The sequence below is a fragment of the Brachypodium distachyon genome, chromosome 1 (genome assembly GCF_000005505.3).
Source record: "Brachypodium distachyon strain Bd21 chromosome 1, Brachypodium_distachyon_v3.0, whole genome shotgun sequence".
NCBI classification, from domain to species: Eukaryota; Viridiplantae; Streptophyta; class Magnoliopsida; order Poales; family Poaceae; genus Brachypodium; species Brachypodium distachyon.
Genome location: NC_016131.3, coordinates 4,452,438 through 4,476,678, shown reverse-complemented (window position 1 = coordinate 4,476,678; position 24,241 = coordinate 4,452,438). Strand labels below are relative to the sequence as shown.

Genomic DNA, 24,241 nt, shown 5'->3' with positions numbered 1-24,241 from the left:
AATCAATATCAGAATTGGTAAGGATTAATTAATGGAGTCGGAGGGTACAGGGGTAGGGAGTAGTAGTAGGTTTAAGTTGTGAATGCATGAAAAATGTAAAGTTGCGTTGTCTGGAAGCACATGCGAGCCACACCCACAGCACGATCTCGAGATGGCACCTGACCGATGGGATTAGAGGTGCATCGAGACCGAACCCGACCGACAGGTCTGGCCCACCTGTCGGGCTAGCGTGGCACGCCAGCCGAGTGTCACTGGCCTATTCATTTTTTTTTCCTTCTTTCTTCTCGGCCGGACGTCCGCTCGCCCGCACCGCCTCCTCTGCCGCCACAAAATCGCAGGCCAGCGGCGTGGAGCTGGAGGTAGAGAATCTCGTAGCTGCTTACTCTGTCGCACGCGCTCGTGGGTGGATGCGTCTTTTGTTTCTTCAGAGGCGCGTTAAGTTGTTGTGTTGATATGATCTGCATCGACGCGACAAAGCACGTCCATAGCTATCCAGGCGACGTATGCCGTGGGCTAGGAGTACCTACATTGTTGCAGCCCGGGACGCAAAGTAGGCAATCTCAAAAAAAACGTACTGATGACGGCCAGTGCCTTGGTCGTGCGCCATGCATGTGGTTCCCGCTGGAATCGTGTGAGGGGGTGAATATCAATCAATGCGGAAGCAAATGCGGGTCTCACCGGCTGGTCTACCTGCCTCCTTGGTCGGCGGAGCAGTGCTCGATTCGGTGGTGCGTGTGCATTGGCATGCGCTATATACTCACTCCGTACACAAATAAGTGTAAAAGTTTGGATTTCAAATTTGTCCAGAAAATAGTATACTTCCCTCTTTCCAAAGCACTTTATACTAAAAAAAATGCTTCCCTCTCATTACACGGAAATCAAACCCAATAATATTTCTTCGTGCACTTAGCTCATTGGGGTGAAAGAATTAAAGAAGAAAACGATGGTGGTTGGGACCTTCCCAATGCATTTTCTAGCTCAATGCTTAATTTTCTTGGAAAACCCCAAACGTACACTCTTTCGCGGACGGAGGGTAAGGCCAGTCCCAATGCATTTGTTGTATCTATTATTATCACCACGTCATCTAGGGGCGAAATTAGTGGCTCGGTTTGTTTTTAATGGAATCACTAATAGATATCAACGTATCGAGCAGATAGTTAGGGGGGGGGGGACCTTTTTGTTTATAATGTTGGCTTCTGTGGGCCCCTTTAATTTGGCCATGTGAAGGCGAGAAGACCATGGTGTTAAATAGCACGCTATTTTCTCACTATAACGTCGCTATAGCATATCTGAAGGCGAGAAGACCTATGCATTGATAGCGAAAGCTACGGGGCAACGGATGATGTGTATATAAACACACGGCGATAGCCATAAAAGCCTATTTCTCATGGTCTGGAGAATCTGATTAATGGTGTTCAGAGCGGCGATGTGCTTCGCGGTCGCGATCGTCTTCTCTGTGCTCCCGCGGCGGCCTCTTGCCATCGGCATCGATGGGTCTAGGGAGGCGGACATGATCATCGTGTTGCCGGGCCAGTCTCCTTTCATGCGCCTTCAACAATATTACGGCTACGTAAACGTCGACCAGCTGTTGGGGAAGTCTCTCTTCTACTACTTCATGGAGGCGCCCACTGATCCTGACTCAATGGAGCCAAGATCATAGCGATTCTGCATAACTTCACCCAAACATCTGGAGAATTGATAGAAACGGGAATCTGGGATGTTTTCTCGGACTCTTGCAGTCAGATAAATGCGTGAGAGTTGTTCATTTCATTAATTTGTGGCAAGGCCTGGCTCAGGTTCCTGCCCCCCCCCCCCCTAAGATCTGAAAACTACGTTGAGGTCACTACTTTTGTACACTACAAGGTGTCTATTTTTGTGTTCTGGGCCTAACTACCACTTGTCCTTTCAGATTTGGTCCCTGTTAAAAAAAATCATGCCTCCACCCCTACGGGTGAGTGCGCATGCAAAATCCAGATCACATTTGCATTATTCGTTGATCAAAATTTTGAATGTATTCTGCGTTGTACGGGGGCGGTCTGCAGCGGCGAGCCTGCTGTTCTTGAAGATGGCCGTGGGCGTTGCCTTCTCGTACGCCGTCAATGACGAAGTGCACAAGAACATGTGGGACAACATGACCGCCGCCGACTCGCTCTCCTTCCTGCTCAGGTGGTTCGACCGCTTTCCCGAGTACAAGGGTCGTGACTTCTTCATCGTCGGCGAGAGCAACGACATCCGCTATGACCTCGAGCTCGTCACCGCCATCCAAATCAAAAACAAGAATCTCAACACCACCAATATCTAGCTCAGTGGAATCGCCGTGAGTACCAACCAAAACCAACGCAACTTAGCTTGAAAATGGGGATCGCATGGTAATTAAAATTGTTGACTGACTGACACATCTAACCTCAGATCGGGAACAACATACTGGAGTACACAACGGAGCAGGCGGAGCTGTATGAGTACCTGTGGCAGCGGAGCTTCATATCGGACTTAACGCACTCTAGGATTGCCCAAAACTGCAAAAGCCCCGACCAAGGGCGGAGGTAGGTTTTTTTTAACAGGGGCCAAATAAGAAATGACAAGTAGTAGGGACGGCCAAAACACAAAAATAGACACCTTGTAGTGTACAAAAGTAGGGACCTCAATGTAATTTTCAGATCTTAGGAAGGGGGGGGGGCAGGGCTCCTACTGGTCCCATCTGCCTCCGCCAGTGGCCCCGACCACCCGTCCACGGTCTGCCAGGCTGCCAAGGACATGTCCTACGCCAACACCAGTGACATTAGCACGTTCAACATTTACGCGTTGACTTGTTATGACAAGAAAGTCAGGGCTACACATTCCAAGTGCATGGTATGGACTAGCACTACTAGTACGTAGATTAACTATTACTGTAAGCACCGCGCCAGGGAGTGTGATGTTGTGGGTACATTGCTCAGCGGGATTTGGCTGATCCGTGCTTGGAGTACTTCGTGGAGGCCTACTTCAATCATCTCCAGGTGGAAAAGGCAGTTCACGCGAACACAGACTTGAAGTATCGTTGGACCAGATGCAGAACCAGGGGCGGAGGACCCGGTAGGGCAAGGTAGGGTGACCACCACACCTTGATTTTCACCTCAGTTATGAATTGGGGAATATGAAACGGGGAGTACAAAGGGCGGAATCCATTCGGGTGATGGGAGGAGAAACGTTCGGGAGAGATAGGGGAGATCAAACTGCGGTGGAGGAAGACGAGCTAGGGGGCTCAGCAGTGGTGGTGGCGATGGCGCGAGGAGGAAGACGAGCCACGAAGCGAGCCTACGAGACCTAATCTGGCTTAGTTGTCCATCGAGTTAAGACAGGGGGTCATCTGATCTTTAACCCCACCATTACTGGAAGAACGGGACTGCGGGAGGAAAGGGAGCAAACATGGCACGCACGTCGAGAAGCTCCAGCTGCTGGCCTTGGCATCGGGCAGTGCCACCACGTATCAGCGACAAACGAGAGGGAGGAGGATGATGGGGTCGTAGAAGGTTGCTGTAGTGGAGGTTGGTACCTCAGCTCCCGTCGTCGTCGCCAGCTAGCAGATGAAGAGAGAAGACAGGAGTCGGTGGCGAACTGAAGAACCACAAGACACAGAAGATGTTGTTTTTGTCGTGGAATCGAAGAGCAATCCATTTTGGCACCCAACCAGAGGAACCGAGAACCTTTTTTTTACGCGAAAGAGGAACCGAGAACGAACACACAAAAAAGTAAATAAGATTGGCACTATTAAGGGTTGCTCGAGGCGAAAGGCATCTAGGCACGTCCCTTGTGAAAAACAAGGTAGTTGCATAATTAATCTGACGTAAATAAGAATTTATCTTTTGCTTGTACTTGTCTATTCCTTTTACCTGTATTTCTTGCTTAATGATAATAGGGAATCATTATCACGTGGTGTATGTTTTTTCTTTCCCAGTTATAATAAGTTTCGATTTGACACATCATGTTTTGGCTTCTGTAATTCTTGCTGATGAGATATCATATCTCTAGAAGTATGGAGAAAAATCTTGTCTATTATGTTAAATATCTACTCTTTTAGTTCGGACGATAAATATGAAGATATTTCAAAATGTAAATATATAGTTACTTTTATAAAAATACGAGATGTTGCTTGTCTATTGCCTACACCTAGAAACTGATTGCAAACCATATTCATTGCTATATATTTTATGTGGTACATATTAATTGTTATTTGGAACAAAGTTGATGAATAAGACCCAAATATTTAAAGAAATCATGTAATACAGAAAAAGAAATATTTTAAATTATAGTAACACATAAAATTTTACTAACTAGACAATATATGATAAGATGAACTAGATAGAAATGAATTTAATAAAGGCTAAACAAACCGAAATTATTAAAATATCTTTTGCATATATAGAAAATATTGAATGTTATCCGGTTCAATGCTACAGTGAATAGGAGTTTTCCTACCTCAGAAAATATGTTTTCTCCGCTCATGTGCAGAACTAGTACCTACAACCTGTGGCGCTTCGGAGACTCGATGACAATGTTGCCATACATCAAGGACCTGGCCGATACCGGCATCCGCATCTGATTATTCAAGCAAACTAAGCAACGTGTAACTCCATTCCAGTTGCAATCATTTACTCCCAAAAATTATATCACGACACGTGACGGTGGCGCATGCGTGCAGCGGTGACTTCAACGCGATGGTGCCGGTGATGGCATCGAAGCGCTCGGTGGAGAAGCGTCAGCTAGCAGTGGTGGCTGACTGGCGGCCTTGGTCCACGGCGCAGGGCGGGGACATGGGGTACATGATCATGTGCGAACGGCGGGTGATCTCCACGGTGCGTGGGTCGAGGAACATGTCACGGTCGACCAACCGGATTGGGGGACGGAGCTGTTCAACTGTTTCCTCTGGGGCGTATCGCTGCCGCCCTCCACGCCACGCCTGGCCTGCTATGTTGTGTTGTTTACTGCTTTTCCGTGATTGTTCTCCAAATTGGCCATCAACGGTTCTGATCGGCCCTTGTATGTGTTTAGTCAGCAAGAGGAAGACGTGTTTGTTCTCCAAAGAGGTCATCAACCGTACTGAGCCACCCCTAAGTGCAACTTCCCTTCAGTTAAGTCGTTTGTGTTTCGTCTTCGGTTATTGTTCTGCTTCAACTGCGTGGCCTCTGCCTAGCCTCCAAAGCAGTCGATGTAATCAAACTAGACCTCCAAACACGCTTCGCCGTCCCGTCAATAATTCCATGTCAATTATTTTATTGTTTCTAATTTTCTTGTGCTAATGATTTTATTGTTTGTTCGTAATTTCTTGTGTTGTATATTTTTCTTTTATTTCTGGACTTTTTTTTATTTCTTGGACAGCACAATACCTGTTTATTTCCTCATTTTAAAATATTACACCTTCCAGTAGGATGAGCGTGCCCTCCGATCGGATCTCAAGCACAGGATTTTGGCCCTTGCTTCCCTCGAGCGGGCGCGTAAAAAGCAGTCCGCCACGATCGCCAGGCCCGAAGAAGGGGATGCTAACTCCAAAGTCTTCCACATAAGGGCAAATGGCCACCGCAGGAAGAACCACATTCAGCGGCTTAAAGTTGGTAAGGGTTGGGTTTCCACCCACGATGATGAAGCCACGGCTATCTTGACGCATTTTGCCTCCATCCTCCGCAGGACGGTGCGTCGCACGCTCTACTTCGACTAGGCGGCCCTAGACCTACAACAGCACGACCTCGACGATCTCGACCTACCTTTCTCGGAGGAGGAAATTTTGAAGGCTATCACCGAGTCTCCCGCCGACAAGGCCCCGGGACCATACAGTTTTACGGGCAACTTCTTCCGTGCTTGCTAGCCTATCATCAAAGACGACATCATGGGCCTTGCCAGCACGATCGGGCAGCAAGAGACTCACAATCTCCACATCTACAACACAGCCAACATCGTCCTCATCCCCAAAAAAGACGACGCCGATTCGATCTCGGACTACAGGCCTATTAGCCTCATTCATGCCATTGCTAAGATCCTCTCCAAGGAGATGGCGCTGCAGCTGTGCCCCAAGATGAACGACCTGGTCTCCCTTAGTCAAAGTGCCTTCATCAAATCTAGGAGCATCCACGACAATTTTATGTTCGTTCGGGGAATGGCCCGCGGGCTTCATTGCACCAAGTCGCCCACCCTTCTGATTAAGCTCGACATCGCTAAAGCCTTCGACACCGTCCGATGGGACTTCATATTGGAGCTCCTACAACGTCGCGGTTCCTCCAACCGGTTCCGGGCGTGTCTCACCAGCATGTTTGCTTCTGCCACCTCGCGGGTCCTTCTCAATGAGTCTCCGGGAGATGCTTTGTGGCTAGATTCCCCGCGAAAAGAGTCCAGTTCCCCATCTGATACCTTGGTCTCCCGCTCTCTCTGGGTTGTCTGCGGCGCTCTGACTTCCAACACATTATTGGCAAGGTGGCGGGTAGACTGGCAATTTGGAAGGGCAAGTGGCTCACCCACGCGGGCTGCCTCACCTTGGTTAAGTCTATTATGACCTCTATCGCCATCTTCTTGCTTTCATCTATTCGTGCCAGCAAGGGATTCCTGCAGGATTTTGACAAGCTCCGCCATAGCTTCCTATGGAGTGGCAGCGACAAGGCATCTGGTGGGCAATGCAAGCTCAACTGGCAACGCGTGTGCCGGCCGAAGAACCTTGGCAGTCTGGCCTTCCCGAACCTAGAAAAAGTCCCCCGCGCGCTTCGCCTCAGATGGCTGTGGAATTCCTGGGCTGCCCCTGACAAACCGTGGGTGGGCCTAGATCTCCCATGTGACGACAGCAACGAAAGCCTCTTTGACGCCTGAACCAAGATCACTATTGGCAATGGGTGTACGGCTTCGTTCTGGTCCTCCGCCTGGCTTGATGGCCAGAGGCCTCAAGACATCGCCCCGAATCTTTTCCAGGCCGCTCGCCGCAAGAACCGCGCGATCAAAGAAGCACCAGGCCTCAACTGGTGGGCCATGGACCTGAACCTTGACTCTTTCTCCCCTTGTCACATCGCGGAATTTGTCGATCTTTGGACCAGACTTCAAGACCGTGTGGTACTCCTTGATACCCCTGATAGCATCGTCTGGACCCTCACTCCGAATGGGGTCTTCTCGATAGCTCGGCTTATAAAGTGCAATTCTTCGGAGCTACGGCATGCGTCTTCCACCGCCTCATTTGGTCGCCTTGGGCCCCGCCTAAGTGCCGCTTCTTTGCCTAGCTCGCCATTCAGAACAGGCTATGGACTTCCGACCGGTTCACGGCCAGGGGATGGCCGCACCAGCCGCTCGGCAAGCTTTGTGGGTCCTGCCCGGAGACTGCTATGCACCTCCTCTTCGAGGCACATTTGGCTCAACATCTCCGTATGGATCGACGCCCCGACTCTCCTCCATCCGGGCACGACGGGCGACGGCATGGTGGCCTCTCAATGGGAGTGCCTCGCATCCCCTCGGAGTGGCCCTCGGAAGGGCGTCCGGACCAACCTCATGCTAGTGACTTCGGAAATTTGGAAGGAGCGCAACGCTAGGGTCTTTAATAACGTGTCCACGCTGCCCCAGGTACTAATCCAGCAGATCAAAGACGAGGGGCGCGTTTCAGCGCTTGCGGGTGCCAAGCATCTTGCAAGCATTAGTTAAATTGGCCAAGGAAGCCAATGGTATCTAGTGGGTCTTTCGAAACTGATCTCTTCTATTAGAAACTTGGTAAACTAACGATGACATGTTCTCTTGCTGTTTCAGCTTCGCAGACATACATAGTGGATACAAATACGTTCACACCAAAAATGTTGCTCAGTTCTATCACTATGCCAACCTATTTTGGTTCCTTACACATTCATTATTTACTTGGGCCGTTTGGAGTGAACAGAGAAACAAGATCTTTATTTTTTTTTAGGAAACACAATACAAACACAGACGCTCACAAACACAGCACGTACATCCTACCCCTATGAGCACCTCCGGAAGATTGAGCCGGCAAGATCTTAAGATTGACGAAGTCACCAGAATAAATCCTTGTTGCCGAGATCAAACTTCTCACAATCGTGAGTAATAAGTACGAGTAACATTTATTTTCAAGTACGTGTGTTTGTCCCATCGAATCCCATGAAGCTATGCTCGTGCCGCTTATAGCGATGCATCGCGCCCATAGAGGATTTGGGCACGTCAATAAGAAGAGAGCTGTGTTGATTGCATGCAGAGGAAAGGCAGACCGCTCTAGCTTCGTTGTGCTTGGGAGTGTCAGCGTGTTCAACCAAATCCTGGTAACTTCCATCCCCAAAACAGGCCATATTTTTCCGAAATCAAATAGCTGATGAAGTTCCTACCTTATAGCAAGCCCAGGATCAATAGGGGACGACACTGGAAATTTCTGGATCCTAGCATGTGGTTGCTGACTTGCTGTCAAACCTAGCCTATGTACATAGATGTGAAGATGGTGGTAAGGTTTAGTTGTCAGTAGCCTATGTAGCAACCAAGAAGAGAAGCAAGAAAGGTTATATGAAGATGACCTGAACTCCTAGAGTTGTATACTAGGCTACTAGGGACTGCAGCACGACCTGTACGACCAGTGTGCTGAAACACCGAGACGAAGCGCTGTCAAATTATGATTATGGCTTTTACAGAACATTGCTTTAGAACTATTGATGAGAAATCTTCATGATAGCTTGTCTGTGAAGATCCCAAATTCAGTTGCAAAGGAAACATATACTGTAGTTACATATCACTCATTCCGAATGAACTGGGACTCCAGAAAGTCATATTTCTTAGGAAAATGGACAGAGCAAATGAGCCATTACATCAGATTTACCAACACAGCCATAAACAAAGGAGCAGAGCAGGAGGGATCATATGGCGCAGAATTTACTTCGTAGCCTGGGCAATGATGTTACTTATGGAGCTAGCTTCCTCTTTAGCAGCCTCTACCAAAGAATCCTGTGCAAATCGGGAAGCAAATTGTTATGTGAAAACAAAATTATGCACTTTTAGATAATATACTTATATAGTTCAAAACATGCATCATCCTTTACTAAAGTCTGACCACACAATTGTGTGCAACTGTGTATGTCCATCGAGCAGGTTTTGCAGCTTTGCTTGTCCACATGTTTTTAAATAAATCAGATTGAATAGAGCGTAATTCAGGTGGGTAGGCTAGCAAATGAGGTTTTGTGTTATTATACTGAACCACAGGAGAAGAATCTTAGGAACATCCAAGACAGAAATGAACAGGGCCGATTTTAACATACAAGCCTTATGCTCTTAAACATGGAAATATAGAGTTTATTTATGTTAGTCAGTGGTGAGGATACCTGTGCAGCAATAAGTCTTGCAACATTTTTCTTGCTGGATTCCTGAAGCTCGCCAGCAATGAGAATCTCATCCAGTACATAGTAGGCCTGAAAATTTGGCCATGGGCACTGATGAACATGAGTACATGACTCATAAAAAATATACAACTCTGCAGCTCCAGTTTTAGATCCTCAGTCAACATTTCAAGTTTTCAACAAATGTGAAAGAGATACCTTGTGGAAATTGAATATCAAATCCAGCTCGCATACCTAAAGTGGGTAAGAAAACACTCAAGACAACAGTACATTACACCAATAAATGAAATCATAAGAGAAATCAAAAGGAAGCACTCACACTGCCAAAATAGCGGTCGAGTATCTCAACAAAATGATGGATGATTTCAAGGACTTCAAGCTCGTTGTCATCGGCATCAATGCACATGCAGAAATAGAGGCTGGCATACCTGGCCACCATGATTACAGACAGATATGTAACTAGCTAACAAGCATATCTTGCAAAACTATATAAGTAAGCAAACAATTTAAACTCAATGGCATTCCTTATTCTTACATACCTCCTGTACACAACCTTGTAACCTCTCCACTCGACAAAGTTACAGAGTTTTGGCCCTCGAGTAAGAATCAGCCCGCTTAGTTCCCGTATGACCTTTTCGAATTTGAAGATAGCATACAAATAAGATAACCCGTACAATACACCTCAACAATAAAAAGAACGTAGATGGTAGTACCAACTTCAGAGGATTACATGCAAAAGTTTTGCCAATGTACAAATCCATAATACTTGGGTGATCTTTTTGTAGAACATTAGAATACACTTAGTGGCACCCAGGAAAACACCAAGAATATGTATAGAAGTACCAGACAGATATATTCAGGAATCTTGCATGACGGGGCAGCAAAAGAATGCTAACTTAAGGTGAAGGCTAGAAAAAAATTATATGCACAGTGCAGTAGATGCAAATTTATCATTCCCAGAAGTTTCCATCTTCCATCCAGCTACAATAACAATGTACACTTTACAACACAGCTACCTTCAAACTCTCAAGACAAAGGTCGTATGAACTGCGCATGCAAATCGACCTAACACACGGATTAACAGACTTGCAAGGAGCAGAGTAACAGCAAAAGGTTGTGGCACAGAAAGCAGTGCAGGATGCTGACCTTAGTCCTCTCCTTCTGTGTGTAGGGCGAGTACCACTTGGTGAGCCTCACCTTGCCCTGGCGACTGATCAGGAGCACAAAATTGATCTGCGAAGATGGAGATGGAATTTTTTGGAAATTTGAGCTACAGTGTACTGCAAAAGAGATCCATTGTCTTTAACATTTGCCTATGTTGCATGGACAGTGGCAAGGAGATTCACCGTCTTTTATGTACACATATATAGGCTGGAATATATGGAAAATGTACCCCAACTATTATGATCTCCGGAAAATCAATCAGTGTCCTAATAAAAAAAATCTACTAACGTTTACCAGCATATTCAGTCTACATTCTACAACAGAACAAACTAGCGTTCAAAAGGGATTTGGCCTAGTCGCAGATTCAGTGGGCAATGGCTGCCCAAAATTCGTGTAGCAACAGAAAAGATCATGATGAATTAACGATGGTGGCTACTATTTCTCCTTGAAATGGGGATCGTAACGCTCTTGGGTCCTCTATACCCCTTGAGAAATTCCACTGGCACGGCTGTAGCGCTGTACTTTGCTCGGCTAATTCCAAATAGGCGACGAATTAGTGGGCACGATCTCCTGTTTCCCCAGATCCAGGTCGGCACGAAGGATAAGATCTCACGGTTTCTGACGTTATTGCACGGAGGATCTACAACTAGAGGAAGGAGAGAACGAGGAACTCACCATGGTCGCGGCCCGCGTAGATCTACCGAGGGCCGAGAAGGAGAGCGAGGAGGATGGGGGTCACCGCGGATCTGGTTACGCGGGGGATGGGGTGGCGGCCGGAGGCCGGAGGTGTCTGTCGCTGCAGAGGATCTCCGGGAGACGGGGGAGCGAGAGGCGTCGGTCGGCGTCTGGGCGATCTGGTCGTGTCTGCTGCGTGATGAGCCTTGAGCGAGCCGAACCGATATGTTTGCTACTCCGTATGTAATTTACCTTAGTTTAAGGGTTCTTCTTGCATTTTGTATAGGCCCGCTTCCAGAATCCAGAATGAATTCAACAGGCAATGTGTTCCAGCTTCGTTTTTCTTTTTCGCAGATTATTATCTGTGGGGATCCAGAGTGAATTCAGCAGGCAATGTGTTCCCTCGTCCATCGCCATTTTTCAACTTCAGAGATGCAAAGAAATTCTCTATCTTTCTACGACACGCAAAGAAATTCTCTTGGTTTCACTTAATTAAAACTTTTGCACTACATTTTATTGAAGTTGAGGCATATATTTGTAGCCTGTTGCTTAAGCTCTTGCTATAGTTGGTGTGAAAACAGATCACGTGCTCCAAACTTATGGCGGGGTGGTATTTTCTAACCTCCTGCAGAACCATGTTGCCAGCGATTTTGCTGGTAGTATGCCTTATAAATATTGGAATTTCTCTGTTCCATCTAAAAAAATGGGTTCTCCCAAAATCGATCGACTTGTTTTTTTCTTCCGGAGACAGGAATGATAGAATTGTGCAGTATGTTCAGGTAAGACTAGAACTAGACGAAAACAACAAAAAGGCCACTCCTAATCCTAATATGCCTCCCGGAACCTCATATCGACCGGCAAAATGACAGATACACGGAGCAAAAAAATTCCAAGGTTTATAAACCTCCTGTGTAGATCTATTGGTTACATATGACCCGTATTTTTTGGAGCCAACTTCCAAAAGAGAGGTAAACATTTCACCAAAAATACCTCAAAGATTTAAATAGTGGTTCTGGAAATTTGTTAAAGCAGAAAACTTCCGAGTTACATGCGTTATCTTCAAGCTAGAATCCAAAAGACGTTGGTGAAAGAAATCGTGAACCTTAAATCCAAGGTCGGCTCTGCTAAAGCGCGGATGCGGAAGACCTGGATGCTCTCCTAACTCCTGATGTAGTTCGTCGCGCTCACTTTTTGGTTGTCTATGCCATGTTTTATTTTCACATGGTTCTATGCAACTATCTATTGTTCTTTTTAACTTCATATTTTAACATGCAGCAGCCTTCTATGGTTTGGACCAAAAAAAAACCATTAGTACACTACCTATATATATGGTACATATAGTTTTTTCTTAACAATAATAGGGATACAACATTTACTGGTATATGTACCACTTGTGACAAACCAAAGGAGACGGTTCTACTTGTTAGACCATGTTCGCATCGTCATATTAACCACGTCGATCAACAAGGATACAACGTTTGATGGTATATGTATCACTTGTGACAAACCAAGGGAGATGAGATTCTTATTGTCGGACCATACTGCCATCGTCATATAAACCATATCACTATATATAAGACATAACCCGTGCATTGAGAAGATCTCCACGACACAGATTGATCCTCGTGGAAGGAAAAAACACTTGTACACAGAAATAAGGATAAATTAATAGACATCATCTTCTCATTATTCATGCAGGCTCCTTCCCGTCTTCAGAGTACGGCCAGCTTGTGCAGATGTGATGGCCCTGGCTGCCATGAAGAGGAGGATCGCCAACACAGGAAGCCGAGCCATCTTTGATTTGAAAGAGGGTTGTTTGTGCTTACGGGCTGTTGAGAATGGATGCGTGGGTTTGTTTTTACAAGGGGGAGTAACAGTGCAGAGAATTCAGTTTTGGTAACAACACATGGGGGGTTAAGTAGGGTAATTAACGTTTTGGGGAACTCGGGATCAATGCAGGAGAGGTTTTTAGGAAGCGGTAGAAGAAGTTACTTCGGCAATTAAGGGAACAAAATGTCTACTGTATGTGTATGGCTTTCAGAACACCCGCAAAATTCTGGTTTTTTAGCTTTTCTTTAGTTTCTTCCAAACAAGGTTTTATTTGGAGGAAAGAATATGATGGAGTGGTGACTGGTGAGTAGACTTGTGCATTATTAAAATAATTATTTTTTAGATAAAAATAATTTTTATATTTATTTTCAGAAGATGAAAATGTTTTACATACATTTTGGGTTTCGTGCACGAAAATGAAGCCCAGGCCCGGTCGCACCTTCGGGGTCGGCCACCCATGCCAGGTCCAGTGGTGAGTTAGCTTTAGCGTAACCGTTTTTAGGAAATACAGACGCTCACAAACACACGTACACTCACCCCTATGAAGGCACGCATGCACACCCTACCCTCATGAGCATCTCTGAAATATTGATCCGGCCGATCGACATGAGATTGACGGATACGTCACTCCCACTGAAAGCACAACACCGGTTAAACCCTGAAATAAATCCAGAAAATGCGAGCACCCATGCCAAGTCTAAGATTTGACCCTGGGTGGGCTGGTTCCACCACAAGGAACCAATCACCTGAGCTGCTTTAACGTAACCGGTTTTATTTGGTAGAAACGTTTCGTGAGTTGCTAGCATGCTTGTTTGTCTTTCTACTACAGTTAGGTTTATCCTTTTTCTTGTTTTCATGTAAGTCATGATTAAGTACACACTTGTAATATATGAAATGTAAAAATTAAGACGCGTGAATTTCTCGAAAAATGAACAAGTGATGCATTCTCTTAGCTGAGCTGTAATCGTATTACTATATTAACTTTTACAATGGGTAATACTCCCTCCAATCCATAATAAATGTCTCAGATTTTGTACTAACTTAATACAAAGTCATACTAAATTTGATACACTTATTATGAACCGGAGGGAATATATTACTATAGAATTGATAGTAAGTATATCCAGGCTTTGCAAGAACGCAGCTTCCGAAGTCGGTTAAGACGTCAAGAATGCACCAAGTTAAATTATTGGAAAGGAAAAAAGCATGGCATTGAAATATCGAAAAGACACATGTAGCCTTTTGCGCTTGATGCTAACAGCCATGTCTGCCATCAACAAGTCGAAGCGCCAGCCCTCACGCCAATGCATAAATGGAAAGACCTCATCGCCGCGCAAGGGGATGACCCTACCGCTACCCGTCTAGGCAGGGGAGGAGATGTTTTTTGGCTGTTAGACCATGTTTGCATCGCCATAGCAACCACGTCAATAAGGATATCACTTGAGACAAACCAAAGGAGATGGTTCTTATGGTCGGACCATGCTCGCTTCGTCATATAAACCAAATCACTATATATAAGACATAACCCGTGCATCGAGAAGATCTCATATGACGCAGAGTGGTCCTCGTGTAAGGAAAAAAACACTGGCACAAAGAAATAAGGATGAATTACTAGACATCATCGTCTCATTATTCATGCATATAATGTTTCAAAGGTCGTTTACATTGTTGGCAGAAACTCCGCAACCAATATATCCCAAGCAATGGCTGGCCGGTCTAAACCCCGGTGACCATTTTGTAGTAGTAGTCGACTCCACCGTCGTATGGCGCAGCGGGGGCGTCCGCGGCATCTCCAGTCGCCGGGAAGAGGCTGCGGAGCGCCGCCAGATCTCCAATCGCCGGGAAAAGGCTGCGGTGCGCTGCCGGATCCGGATCCTCCGCCGTGGACGTGGGAGGCTCGGCCACCGCCAAGGTGCGTATGCTGCTGATCACGTGGCGTGCACTCCTTCCCGTCTTCAGAGTACGGCCAGCTTGTGTAGATGTGATGGCCATGGCGGCCATGAAGAGGAGGATCGCCAACACCGGAAGCCGAGCCATCTTTGATTTGAAAGAGGCTTGTTTGTGTTTACGGGTGAGAATGGATGCGTGGCTTGGTTTTTAAGGGGGGAGTAATAGTGCGGTGAATTCAGTTTTGGTAACAACACATAGGGGGAGGGGGGGTTACGTAGGGTAATTAACATTTCGGGTAACTCGGAATCAATGAGGGAGAGGTTTTTAGGAAGCGATAGAAGAAGTTACTTCGATAGTTAAGGGAACAAAATGTCTGCTGCATGTGTATCGCTTTCAGAGCACCTGCAATTTTTCTGTTTTTTTACCTTTTCCTTAGTTTCTTCGAAACAAGGTTTTATTTGGAGGAAAGAATATTATGGAGCGGTGACTGGTGAGTAGACCTGGGTATTATTAAAATAATTGTTTTTTAGATGAAAATGATATTTATATTTATTTTCAGAAGAAGAAAATGTTTTCCATACATTTCAGGTTTCGGGCAGGAAAATGAAGCCCAGGCCCACACCGTGCCGTCCGGGCGGCCACCCATGCCTAGGTCCAGCGGTGAGTTATTTTTAGCACAACCAGTTTTATTTGGAGGGAACGTTAGAGTCTGAGTTGCTAACATGCTTGTTTGTCTTTCTACTACAGTTCGGTTAATTTATTATCCTTTTTCTTGTTTTCATGTAAGTCAGGATTAAGTTCACACTTGTAATGTATGAAATGTAAAATTAAGACGCATGGATCTCTCCAAAAATGAACAAGCCATGCATTCTCTTAGTTGAGTTGTGCTCGTATTGCTATATTAACTTTTACAAAGGGTAATACTCCTTCCGATCCATAATTGATAGTAAGTATATCGAACATTCGCAAGAACACAACTTCTGGAGTCTGTCATGACGTCAACAATGCACACCAAGTTAAATTATTGGAAAGGAGAAAAATGGCATCGAGATATCGAAAAGGCACACGTAGCCTTTTGCGCTTGATGCTAGCAGCCATGTCTGCCATCAACAAGTCGAAGCGCCAGCCCTCAGGTCAATGGGTAAATGGGAAGACCTCGCCGCCGCGCAAGGGGATGATGTAGAAATATGGGATTGGAACCCTAAATTGTATTCCACGATATACTGTGTTTTGATCTGACCCTCATATGGGGTATATATAGAGGTACAAGGGGGAGATATACTTGGAGTACAAGACAAGTAATCTCGTTTAAACTAATTCTATCTTATCTCTAATCCTAACCGTATTATATCTCTAACATTTCCCCTCGGTCGTAGCGTGAGCGAAGCGGACGATTGCGACTGGATTTGAAGTCTTGTGCTTCCGTCGTATTCTCCGCTTCGCCATCATCAACTGCGTCTCTGATGGACTGGTCCGTCACGTAGGGCAGTGCGTGCCATCCCCTTCTGGTGCCGTCCCCTATCTCTCCTCTATTCCCTCCCGCAGTCACAGCGGGAGTGTCGTGGACGCCAGTGATGACACGGACGCTTTGACTGGAGTTGTTGCCGATGATTCGCTGTAGACGTAGCCCTTGATGTCGATGTCGAGGTCGAGGTAGCCGATCATGATGTAGCCGTGGTCGAGGTAGTCGTGATTGAAGTAGTAGTCGTCGTAGTGGATGTAGCCGCACGTACAGCCAGAAGGCGCAAAAAAAATGCGCTATGATGTAGAGACGGAGCTGCAATCGAAAACGATGCACCTTGCAGATGTCAGAGGGTGTCGTCGGTAGCGTCTTGCAAATGTCAGAGGACGCGTCGAATGAGATGAGACCACCAGTTTTGCCCGAACTGGTGGGAACCCATCGAGCACGCATCGGTTTTGCCAGGACCGTGCGCGTCGTGCGACCTCCAGCTTTGCCAGAACTGGAGGGAAGTCATCACAAATAGTGATGTTGGGTGTCGATGCAGTCGAAGCCGTCGGAGACGCGGTTGATACCGGCGTGGATGAAGCGTCTTGCAGAAGAGTCTGTCAGAGGACGCTGGAGATGATGACGCGGTCGATGCCGTCATCGGTGAAGCTGACGCGGGAATGCTGTCGTTGCTGATGCGTCTTGCAGTAGAACTGTCAGGGAGATGTCCATCCGTATGGACGAAGTGGCAGCGACTGGTTGATGACGATTGTTGATGAAGACCATGTTGATGAAGACCTTTGGCCATGAAGTGTGTCAGCGATGGCGTATCAGCGGGCATGTCGATGATGATCCGTCGCTCGAAGGCGTCCCTTGTGGCGACGGTGTGTCGATGCCGTGTCGTGCTGTGTCTGAGAAGTCGATGAAGATTGCATCTCGCTCCACACCGGCCTGACGTGTGGATGGTGCATGTGCTTCTCGTAGATGTACTCGACGAAGTTCGTAGGTAGCTCTTTGTTGGGGTGATGTAGTCGTACAGTCAGTGCAGTGCAGGAGCCCGGGAGGTGATGCAGATCGGTGCCGTTGTCGCGTGCGTGTCAAAGATCCGTCGATGCCGTGTGCAAGAATTCGCCCTCCCGTGGTCGATGCGCCGAGATGCAGAAGCGGATGTTGCTCCAGCGGTAGGACTTGCGGAGTGGCCGTCGATGTGGCTGGGTGCAGCTTGTTCCGGCGCTGGAGTCTACACGGGCGTGCTTGCAGCTGGCTATCCAATGCATATCCGTCTATGCACACATGCATGTACATGGACGTGATCGATCGCCGTCTCAGCGGCTCCGCGCCAATCTGCCCAGTCGATGTCGTTGCCATGCGCAGGCGATGCAGGGCAGCGAGGGATCGATGTAGTACTCGTCGCTCGCAGGCAGCACTTTGCGATGTCGATGTAAAGCACGCGCCGCCGGGTAGGGCACTACCTCGTAGGTGCGAACCAATCTGGCTGTGGAAGTCACCGGCGAGAGCTTCGATCGCAGAGATCGTTGGATATTCGTGGCTAACTTGAAAATCAATCTAATTGACAATATTGGAGATTGGAAATTTGTAAGGTATGCAAAACGATCTAATCTATGATTCGGAGGAAAAACTAAGGAGGAGAGCCCTCCGGGGAGATTACGGATATCGATCTCCCCGAAGGCGGCATGATGCGGAAGATGTGTCCAAGAGGATCGGCGACGTTAGTCTAACCGCTCTGATACCATGTAGAAATATGGGATTGGAACCCTAAATTGTATTTCACGATATATTGTGTTCTGATCTGACCCTCATATGGGGTATATATAGAGGTATAAAGGGGGAGATATACTTGGAGTACAAGACAAGTAATCTCGTTTAAACTAATTCTATCTTGTTTCTAGTCCTAACCGTATTATATCTCTAACAAATGACCCTACCACTACCCGTCTGGGCAAGGGAGGAGGATGCGACAAGAGTAAGCAAATCTGATGGCAGCCAAATTAAGTTCCACCTAAGCCGCCCCCTACTGAGCGGACGGCATCGTTGTACCATTATATACACACCAACCAAACCATGCATGAAGAATATCTCTTACGCCATGTTGAATATCTTGCACGTCAAGAAGTGCACAAAAATAGAAAATAAAACCCCACTTAATTATATGGATCCCACATTGCATGAATATAAAAAATTAAACCAAAATTACAAACATCACACAAAAAAAAACCACTCACACACCAAAAGGGTTAAGAATGACCAACTATCAATCAGGAGAAGGAAATAAAGATTGAGTTACAGCAAAAGCATTTCATTATTTAGTTTGGAAGATCGTTTATATTTTTAATCGTCACATGCTCCCACGTTCAACACGGACCTTAGCTACAGGCCAGTGTCCGGCACTTTATATTCGCAGTCGATCCCGTAGTAGTACGCGGCGGCAGGGCCATCCGCGGGCGCTTGAACCACGGATATGTCGAAATGGTTGTACTGGAGGCCCGAGACATCCGCCACCTGGTATGACGATGATGGAGCCTCGGCCGCCGTTCTACCTATGCAGGCGACCTGCGGAGGCAGAGGGCGGCCGGCACCGTGTGCCGACGTGATGGCCGCCATGACGACGAGGAGGAGGGTAGCGAACGCCGCCGCCAGCGGAGCCATTGGTGAGTTTGGCCGTGCTTGCGCTTCTCGATCTGCGGGCACGCAGCTGGTGGGAGTGGTTTAATTTCTCGCGGTGCTAAAGACTAGACGTTCGTGCGCGCGCGCGCGCGTGTAGGGTTTCTGTGAGAAAGATGGGTGCATGGATTTGGCTTCAGTAACCATGTGGTGTGGTATTAAATTAAAGATGGTACTAGTAATTAAACTAGGAGTTGATGTATTCTCAGATTAAATAGCGTAGGAGTTAAGTTACGAACAAGGCAATGGAGCGTGCTTTTCGATTCCAAAATGCCCTTTCTCTTTACCATATCTCATAGCTTGACCATTGGTCAATAAAGAACGTTACTGATTTGTGTTAAGAGAAGACCAACAAGAAAAGAAAGAAGGAAAGACAAGGAGCTGTCAGCTGTGCTACTGGGCCGATTCATCCTACGCTCGTCCCGGCCAGAAAGGAGCCTAGAAATGTGAAAGGTCCCTGAGGCGCCACGTCTACTGTGCAACGGCCAACTTCAACCCACCTCCAAAATTCCCCGCTTCGGACGCACACCACCGCGCCGTACTCCGCTCCACTCCCCGACCCCCGACGACGCCGCATCGCCTAGAGGGAATCAGGGAAGGAAGCATCCGACCATGAGCGCCGCCGCGACCAACGTCGCCGTCATCGGAGCCGGAAGTAAGCCGCCGATTCATTACCGAACCCACCCCTACTCTGATCCAATCGTCCCGTCCCGATCGAACTGACGCGTTCGTTCCTCCCACGATCGATCGCAGTCTCGGGCGCCGTGTGCGCGTCGCTCCTCGCCGCGCGCGGGGTGGCGGTGACGCTCTTCGACTCCGGCCGCGGCGCCGGCGGCCGCATGGCGCAGCGGAGGTGCTCGACCGATTTATTACTGCCGCGTTGTGCTGCCGCGGGTGTCGCTTTTCGGCTCTGATTGTTGGTGCCCTTCTCTTTTTTTGGAGGGGTGGGGTGCGCGCAGAGAGGTGATGGACGACGGCACGGAGCTGCGCTTCGACCACGGCGCGCCCTACTTCACCGTGAGCAGCGACGAGGTTGCCCGGGTCGTCAGCGGCTGGGAGGCGCGGGGGCTCGTAGCTGAGTGGAAGGCCATGTTCGCGTGCTTCGACAGGGAGGCCGGGAAATTCAGGGACTTCGATAAGGTTGTGACTTGTGAGCTTCAAAATTCAACACTATTTAGTTTATCGCATATGAATTGGTAATGTAGCAGTCAGAAACCTATAACACTCGACCAACTTTCGGCTGCCGATTCTGATCGTTGCTGTATTCTGACCCTTGATAAAAGATGGAGGTGCGTAGATTAGCATGATATATGCCAGTATTGCTGTACGTTTGAAACAAAGCTTTTTTTTGCTAACATCAGCTCCCTCTGAATATATCCTTGCAGGAGGGAACAACTAAGAAGTATGTGGGAGTTCCAGGCATGAACTCAATATGCAAATCTCTGTGTCTAGAGGATGGTCAGATTTACTGCAGAGTATTTGATTCTCTAGTACTGAGGGAGAGAACACAAGTTCTTGATGCACATACTTACTGTCTCTTTTGCTAGGCGTGGTGGCCAGATTTGGTGTTACTGTTGGAAAGATGGATTGGCTTCAAAATGGGAGCTCATGGTCACTGACTAGCTTGGATGGCAAAGATCTTGGCAATTTTGATTATGTGGTAGCAACTGATAAGAACGTAGCATCGCATAAGTTTTCCGGGTTAACTGGAAGGCCTCCGCCTCTTGGTTTGTTCTATTCCTTTGTCTTCATAATATGCACTAGTTGCTAGTTGCTAGTTGCTATCATAGGACACGCTTCATGTGCAGTTTTCTGTTTTTAGTTCTCTTTTTTTAGAGCACACTTCTAACTTCTGACAAGTTATATAAATCAGGATGGCTGTCACTATTTTGAAGTAGAAAACAACCCTTTTGAACCTAAATGAATTGAGGTTCCTGATTTATGTTCGCATTTATTTTGCAACATGGTAATGGAGTGCTTATGCAACACATGTTAACCAGTCAAAGTGCAGTCCAATGCAGAAATCTTGAACAGATTAAGAAAACTGTAGGTTAGGCAAAAGCAGAAGAATCAGGGGGTTCTCTTCAATACCACTCGCCCTTAATTTCCTACCATCCAATCTGACTGAATTGAATCAGAATCCTGAAGGCCAGACCAAACTACCGGTCAATCAACACTTCTTCTTTCACTTCCATCTCTTGATACCAGTATTCTTGAGGAAAGCTGGAGTAGAGCCAACATTATTGAATCATGAAGCTTGTAGCCGTGGAAGAACAGATCAGAGCAATCTTCGGAAAAGCAGACACTAGATAAGTAGATCAAACATGATACAAAAAGCTAATAGCTTCCTTTCCTGAACTGAACAATGAGAAAAATCTTTAACTGAACTTCTGAATAAACCGAGTCCTGTCTGGTTCGATCCTACCCCAGAAAATTCATTCATGTTTACATAAAAGAAACTGCATGTTTCAGTGAAGGATTAACTTACCTCGTGCACTAACTTGAATATTGGTACTAGTTACTGAGGAGTCATGCATTTTGTACAGATGTCTGGTGATCAATGTAACCATTATATAATTCAATGTTTTCAGATTTGTCAGTATTTCCAAATTTGTCAACAATGTTTCAAGACATCCCAGTTCGCCCCTGTTTTGCTCTGATGTTAGCATTCTCAGAGCCTCTAGCTATGGTATGAGAAATCTCCAATTTTGTTAATTTATAACTTTATAAACCATCATTCATCTGTCTCATGGTGTTTTTTTAATCAGGTACCTGTCCAAGGGTTCTCTTTCTACAATTCTGATTCTCTAAGCTGGGCCTTCTGTGATAGTAGCAAGCCAGGACGTGTTTGTTTACCTCCTAACAGGTATATACTATTTTTTTTATCACTGACATTTTCTGGTATGGTATAACTAGATTTCATTAAATGCACTCTTTATTTCAGTCAATCGTGGGTACTGCGTTCGACCGCTGAGTATGCTTCTAAGGTAATAAACAACATGGGTCCCCGAAAACCTTCGGCAGATGCCCTTGCTAAGGTTGCGGAGGATTTGTTCAAAGAATTTCAGGCTACAGGACTGAACATTCCACAGCCAATTTTTATTAAAGCTCATAGATGGTCGGTATTCTAGGTCACCTATTCAGCTCTTCTAGGTTGAATCATATTTAATTGTTTTAATGAGTAACATACTTCTTTCATGATGGTATTTGCCTGTAAACAAAATTGCAGGGGTAGTGCTTTCCCAGCTATTTCTATTGGCGGTGATGATAAATGTGTGTGGGATAAGAGCATGAAATTGGCTGTATGTGGAGATTTCTGCACAAGTCCAAGTGTTGAAGGAGCTGTTGTTAGTGGCATGACAGGAGCTTCCAAAATCCTTGGATGTTTAAACTTTCCATCAGGGTTGTGATATGTGAGTTTGACTGGCATCAAATTTGTCTTGATTCCTCTTTGGTCCATATTTGTGCATTCATTTGTCTTTTTAAGGGATGCACTCTTTGTATAGTAACTGTTAATTTCCCCTACTGGGAGCCATATTTTTGCTGAGTAGTATTGTGTGAAATAAGAAATAAATGCTTATGCTGATGGCAAGAATGCTATGTACATTTGAAGTTGTAAATTTGTACTAGTATGTTCATGTTTTAGCCCCTGATCAAGTTGCTTCAAAGCTGTCGTCACAAGCTTACGCATTAACATGGTCTATTGCCAGACATACTGAGCCTATATGAGCTCATGAAAGGTGATGTGAAGATAAGCAATGCACTAACCATACTTATTCCTCAGTAGCGTATTCTGGAGTGTCAACACTACTAGATCTTGTCCCAAGACGATGTAGATCCCTTTGGAATCTGGAGCAAGAGGCCTGGGACTTTGGGGGTTAGGGACAGGCTTGCCATGCAAGTGATATAGGAGAATAGCCTTTGGGACATGCTTGCTGAACATGCAAGTTCACTAGATGAAGGACATATCATTGATGAAACTATATATGGTCTGTTGGTTTCAAATGACAGATTGGTAATTATTTTACACATCAGAATAGCCTTTGTTTGATCATATTTACACAGAAGAACATCCTTTCTTATATTAGATACATGGAAATGTTTCTATACCCTTCAGGAGCGTACTTCCTGAAAGAAATCCAGAGGTCTAGTTAAAGTAATTGCCTGGTGATCTTGTTTACTCTTGGAAGAGATAAGCGATTTCACTACTTGAAGAACTGCAGAATTTTAATAATGGGTGTATATGTTTGCTATTAGGAAAATGCTATCATTTTGTGTCCTGAGGACAAAATTCTGTAGATGTGGTCATGTACTCATGTGGTATAATTCTCCACACTATTGCTTGTCATCAAGAAAAAGCTACGATTTTACGTCCTTTTTGGTTCTGTGTGAGTGTGACCAGTGGACCACCATCTTGAAACTGCCAGATGTAGGTATTCCTTGGAGCTTATTTATGAAATTTCATTGTCTCGTATTCTAGCAATGGTATCAGATGCTGCCTAATAACCTAATGAAATAGATATGAGTAAATGTGCAGTTCAGAGAGAAAGATTTCCCCAACCAAACTTTGTAGTTGCTGCCCTAATTATTTTTGTTTCTTTTTATCTAATTTGTCCAACAACACCTGTGATCAATTCAGTTTGGTATTCTGTGTTCATTTATTTAGTAATATATGTATGCTTTACTTTAATAAAGCCATACTGATTGTGTAGCTATTGGATTTGCTATTGTTCCTTCCCTTTTGGGAAAGAAGAATGCTATATTTCTTATCTGGAATATCTTATTGTGGTTCTCAAAGAAATATGTTACCGACCACAATATCAATGTAAAATGTATGTACTATCCTTTTTAAGCACTACGGTTTTTCAGTGTAACAGAAGATTTTGTACGGTTTTTCCCCTTATCTACGTGTGTAACATCGCACCCTCCGAGTCTGATTTGCCCATACATTAATTAGATTTTACCTTTTCTTTTCATTGAAAGATTTAGGAGATCAACAGGTGATTTCTGGTCTTCTGAGTCTGTAACCCATCAAGAGTGCAATAGAAGGTAAGGGGAGTGGTGAATGACCTTCTGTTGAAAAATCATGGTTTAGGTTCTGTGTAGTCTTTCGCACACATTATATCTTCATCTGATTTGGCAAACTTTTAAGACTGATAAGATTGGCACTTCGAACGTCAAGAAACATTACTTGCCTTAGATAGTGTAAGTTATATCTTAACCTTCT

At 45.8% G+C, this 24,241-nt stretch overlaps 2 protein-coding genes and 1 pseudogene across 4 annotated transcripts; 2 read left to right on the top strand and 1 right to left on the bottom strand.

Moving 5' to 3' along the window:
- Window positions 1-1,933: 1,933 nt before the first annotated feature.
- LOC100829041 lies at window positions 1,934-5,692 on the top strand (annotated as a pseudogene).
- A 2,907-nt stretch (window positions 5,693-8,599) lies between these two features.
- LOC100833430 (AP-1 complex subunit sigma-1) lies at window positions 8,600-11,410 on the bottom strand. The gene is made up of 7 exons (XM_003558196.4): window positions 11,166-11,410; window positions 10,473-10,559; window positions 9,866-9,957; window positions 9,646-9,754; window positions 9,525-9,560; window positions 9,312-9,398; window positions 8,600-8,937 (listed from the first exon to the last, which is right to left on the bottom strand). The coding sequence occupies exons 1-7, from the start codon at window positions 11,166-11,168 to the stop codon at window positions 8,866-8,868; spliced, it is 486 nt and encodes a 161-aa protein (XP_003558244.1). The 5' UTR covers window positions 11,169-11,410; the 3' UTR covers window positions 8,600-8,865.
- An 8,065-nt stretch (window positions 11,411-19,475) lies between these two features.
- Window positions 19,476-22,671, top strand: LOC100828433 (renalase). 3 transcript variants are annotated; one of them, XM_010230571.3, is made up of 10 exons: window positions 19,476-19,669; window positions 19,768-19,867; window positions 19,974-20,154; window positions 20,298-20,303; window positions 20,400-20,472; window positions 20,562-20,741; window positions 21,606-21,703; window positions 21,783-21,880; window positions 21,959-22,132; window positions 22,244-22,671. In XM_010230571.3, exons 1-10 carry the CDS (start codon window positions 19,627-19,629, stop codon window positions 22,422-22,424), a joined length of 1,134 nt encoding a protein of 377 aa, XP_010228873.1. In that variant the 5' UTR covers window positions 19,476-19,626; the 3' UTR covers window positions 22,425-22,671. The 3 variants fall into 3 exon arrangements, with proteins under 3 accessions (XP_010228873.1, XP_003559359.1, XP_024312900.1); XM_003559311.4 differs by lacking the exon at window positions 20,298-20,303 and having other exon boundaries at window positions 19,477-19,669; XM_024457132.1 differs by lacking the exons at window positions 19,476-19,669; window positions 19,768-19,867; window positions 20,298-20,303 and having other exon boundaries at window positions 19,966-20,154.
- The last annotated feature ends 1,570 nt before the right edge of the window (window positions 22,672-24,241 follow it).